At 46.7% G+C, this 4,413-nt stretch overlaps 1 protein-coding gene across 1 annotated transcript in view; it reads left to right on the top strand.

Moving 5' to 3' along the window:
* The first annotated feature begins 585 nt into the window (after positions 1-585).
* Positions 586-4,413, top strand: part of LOC141761661 (ATP-binding cassette sub-family C member 12-like) — a 36,860-nt gene continuing 33,032 nt past the window's right edge. The window contains exons 1-4 of the mRNA XM_074625174.1: positions 586-662; positions 991-1,032; positions 2,176-2,322; positions 3,198-3,345. Of these exons, the coding sequence (XP_074481275.1) occupies positions 586-662; positions 991-1,032; positions 2,176-2,322; positions 3,198-3,345 (414 nt within the window). The remainder of the gene's footprint in view (positions 663-990; positions 1,033-2,175; positions 2,323-3,197; positions 3,346-4,413) is intronic.

The following is a 4,413-nucleotide window of genomic DNA, read 5'->3' as shown; positions in this document are numbered from 1 at the left end:
GACTCGGCCCATTTTCATTCACATATCTGGAGGTCAGAGGTCAAGGGACCCTTTGAAAATGGACATGACAGTTTTTCCTCGCCAACATTTAGTGTAACTTTGGAGCGTTATTTAACCTCCTTCATGACCAGCTAGTCTGACCTGGTTGGTACCGATGGATTCATCAGGTTTTATGGTTTCATGTGATGTTGTATTCTGTCGGGTTCCACAGCAGCTTCATGGATTCGTTGTTCTGATATCACTGGAGACACACTATTAATCTGTTGATGTCTAACTTGTTCTGACACGGAGAGGAGTTGTTACTGAATATTTATTGTATTTAAAGTGAGTAACAGTTGACTGAACCAACTAGTATTATTACTTTCTAGGAGTATTTTATACTCCATTATATTCTGAGGTCAAAGGGTTCAGGACTGGAACAGGTCCTGGATCAGGTTTTAACGGGGAAATTCATGATAGTTTAGATCCTGAACCTGGAGAAGAGCTCAGTGAATCTGATCGACTGTTAATCAATCATACTGATCAATCACATGAGCCGCTGCAGGAGGGTTAATTTACACACTGATCTGTTTCTGTCTCAGCAGGATGGATGATGAAAGAGCCCCAGCTCCTCCCACCCACTCCTCCAGCCAATCAGAGACGGCGGCGGCGGCGGGGTCAATGTGAGTCAAATGAAATGAATGGTCGGGGGGGATCTCAGTGATGAAGCTTTTTTATTTAATTTCTGTACATTAAATGTTGAAACTGAAGACTTGGGACTCGACTTACTTGATTGTATGCATCAGTATGAGCAGTGCGTGGCGGCTGCCTCGCTGAACCGCTGCGTATTTCACGCGTGTGGTGTCCACACCGGCAGCGTTTCTGCTGCCATCTCTTTCTTTCTACATAGAGTTTGCCTTTCATAATGGCCGTTTCATTTCATTATAAATGTCATTTATATTTATTTTAGACAGAAAAAGGTTAAGAAACGTGCTCATTTGTAAATAATAGTAATAATACACAATTAAAACCCGTACGTTATTCATTCATGGAGCTCTGCAAGTCACTGTTCTGCAAATATTTCAGAATAAAAGCCTTGTGTTAACAAATGAAGGAATTCTGTCCACAAAAAAAAAAAAACGTGTTTTTATTTTGAAACAGAGGCAGGAAGTGTTGATCTAAAAAGAAATCTTTATATTTTTTTAAAGACCCTCGTTAACATCCAGCTGGAGGGTGTGAGCGACACACGCAGGCTGGGGAGTCCCGCAAACGAGGCGGTGCGCCGCCACCGGCTCTAGGTCGGCTTGGAAAGGCTCGGGGCAAAGGTGGCTCGCGGCCGCAGCTTTACAGCGCTCCCCGCCCGGGCCTCGCCGCACCGTGGACAAAGGGCTCGCTGCGCCCTCTCTCCCCGCCGGGGAGGGACGGGGCCCCCTGCTCCCGGTGCAACTGTCGACTTGGACGGACTGTCCTCAGTGCGCCTCAACCACGTCGAGCCCCCAGGGCGAGGCTCGGCCCGCGTAAAAGGCGGCAGGGGTCAGCGGCGATGTCGGGGAGGTGGAGCATGAGGACCCGAAAGATGGTGATGAGAGGTTAACGTCACGCTGCCGTAAAGTGGTATTAGTTCCGTTGTATCGGAGCCGTTTTGCGAGTACGAGTACATGAGCACAGTATCGGACCCGATACCCGATACTGGTATCGGTGCATCCCTACTTTTTTTCATGTCTGGGACATATTCTACAGATGTCTAGACATTAAAACTGTAATAAAGTACAGTAAAGTGATATGATGTCAATATACAGTCAAAAGATCACTTCAACTGTCCGCAGCTCGCGGTAACGGGTCGTGGCCTAGACTTTTTGTGAAGTACCCGTATGTGGCGGTCTGATGTATTTAGTGTTCTCATTAAATTATATGACATACGATCGGTTCAAAAGATGCAGACTCAGCAGATGGAGTTGTGCAGGTGTCTCAAATATCCATTTCAAAGATATGACTATTTATGCTCAGCTGGTATATTCACACCCTTAACGACGTGGGGTCCATGTTGACTTGAAACTTTGAGATTGAAAGTTTGTTGTTGGTCTTTGAAACAATAGTTCTGACTGATCCACATGAACGAGAAGTGAAGTCTGTACCATATCAGTCTGAGCTCTGCAGTGAATCAGATACTGAACCCTCTGCTGGTTGTTTGTTGAGGTCGAACCCCCTGGACAGAGCCAGCTTCCTGTCCTTCGCCACCGTGTCCTGGATGACTCCTCTGATGTGGTCCATGTCCAGGAAACAGCTGGACATCAGCTCGATCCCACCGTCTCCTCTGGACGGAGCCGACATCAACGGAGACGGGTGAGACAACATTATTAATAATAATCATGATCACAATTAAAGTTTATTTATACAGCATGTTACAAAGTCCTTCCCAAGGCCTTTGCCCTCGGCATCGGAAACTGACGCACAGAGGAGCCCTTTAGCAACGGTACGTGACGAACCGACGGCGTTATTCAGACGGTTGGAGCAGTGACGTAGTATTAATAGCGCGAGAGTCCGTTCAGGGCGGGAGGGAGGGGAGGTAGACGGGTCAAACAAACACAAGACTTTCAACCAGGAGACCGATGTTCATGTCCCGTGAAAAACTTAAAGTAACGTTGACTTATTTTGTCATGTCATTAGTCACGTGAGTCGTTAGTATCGTCAGTCCAGTGAGTCGTTTAGTGACGTCAGTCACGTGAGTAGTTTAGTCAAGTGAGTCATTAGTCCACGTTCGTAACATGAATCGTTAGTATCCTCAGCCACGTTCGTCACGTGAGTCGCTAAATGTCTCACGTGAGTCATTTAGTGTCGTCAGTCCCTTGAGTCCCGTGACTAATGATTCACGGGACTCACGACACTAAATTATTACATTACTACATTACTTGTTTCCATTCAAGACCGTTGTTGACCGTTGTTTTTTTTTTTTCCGTAGTTGTTTCCGTACGTGTTTTACTTAGTTTACGTACTTATTTGAAGCCCAACCATGGCGTTATCCCTTACCTTAACTAAGTGGTGTTCTTGCCTGAACCTTACTGCGGACGTTTGCATGGCGTACAGATGACACGCAACAACACTAAAATGCGTATTCGTGACACACGGAATGTCCGCGTAATGTCATGGTAATTATACGCCTTCCTGTGAGACCGGGTTGGTTAATGTGTGTTGATGTGTGTGTTGATGTGTGTGTGCAGGCTGCAGAGACTGTGGGAACAGGAAGTCAGTGCGGTCGGTCTACAGAAAGCGTCTCTGATTCGAGTGCTGATTCGTTTCCAGAGGAACAAGATTCTGCTGGTCAGCCTCATCTCCATCCTCTTCATGCTGTCTCTGTTTTGTGGTTCCGTGAGTCACAATATTACGTCACAGCACCTTTTCCTAGAAATGTCTACTCTGTCATATTCAGAGGAAAAACTGTCGGGAAGTAAATGGGTTTCAAACACTGTTACTCCCATTTTGTTGATGTATACAAGCCTCCTGGTGCCAACTGGGATCAGCCAGTCTTACCTACTCCACCCCGTCCTGCCATCTATGTGGGGGACTACAACAGCCTCCAGCCTAACTGGGGATACCCAGTAGCGGACAGTGGTGGCGAGGCAGACTGTATATACACTGATCAGCCATTACATTCAGACCACTGACATGTGAAGTGAATAACATTGATTATCTGGTTACCATGGCACCTGGCAGTGGGGGGATATATTAGACAGCAAGTGAACATTTTGAACTTTGAACTTTGTGTTGGAAGCCGAAAAAATGGGCCAGTGTAAGGAGGGCCTATGATGTTACACACTCTTGTACAGAAGGTGGTGGTATGCACCTTAAAGCTGGTTGCGATCCGCCAGAAACCCAGAGAAGAAGAAGATGAAGAGCACATGGGAGAAGTTGAGTTTAGGAAAAGACTTTGGTTTAAGGTACAAACCTTCCTGGCAGTGACAGGAAGCCCTGAAGGCGAACTCCTCTCTCCCATGTGGGTGGAGAAGATGGAGCCTCACGCCGAAGAACCAACTAACATGTTTGTTGTTGGGGAACAAACAAAACTTAAACCAAACAGCACGTGCATCAATGAGCCTCGGGTCTGACCCTGTCGCCGGTTCAGCGGTTCTCCTTCCTTGGACCACTTCTGGTAGGTCCTGACCACTGCAGACCGGGAACATCCCACAAGAGCTGCAGTTCTGGAGATGCTCTGACCCGGTCGTCTAGCCAGCACTATCTGGCCCTTGTTGTCAAAGTCACTCACATCCTTACGCTGGCCCATTTTTTCTGCTTCCAACACAAAGTTCAAAATGTTCCCTTGCTGTCTAATGTATCCCCCCCACTGCTAGCTGCCATGGTAACCAGATAATGTTATTTACTGGCTGATCAGTGTATATAATGAACACTTTTTAATACTGTTACAACCCGGCTCTTAGG

The sequence above is a fragment of the Sebastes fasciatus genome, chromosome 2, assembly GCF_043250625.1.
Source record: "Sebastes fasciatus isolate fSebFas1 chromosome 2, fSebFas1.pri, whole genome shotgun sequence".
NCBI lineage: Eukaryota > Metazoa > Chordata > Actinopteri > Perciformes > Sebastidae > Sebastes > Sebastes fasciatus.
Note: the sequence above shows the minus strand (reverse complement) of the source record. Positions and strands in the feature narration are given on the sequence as shown.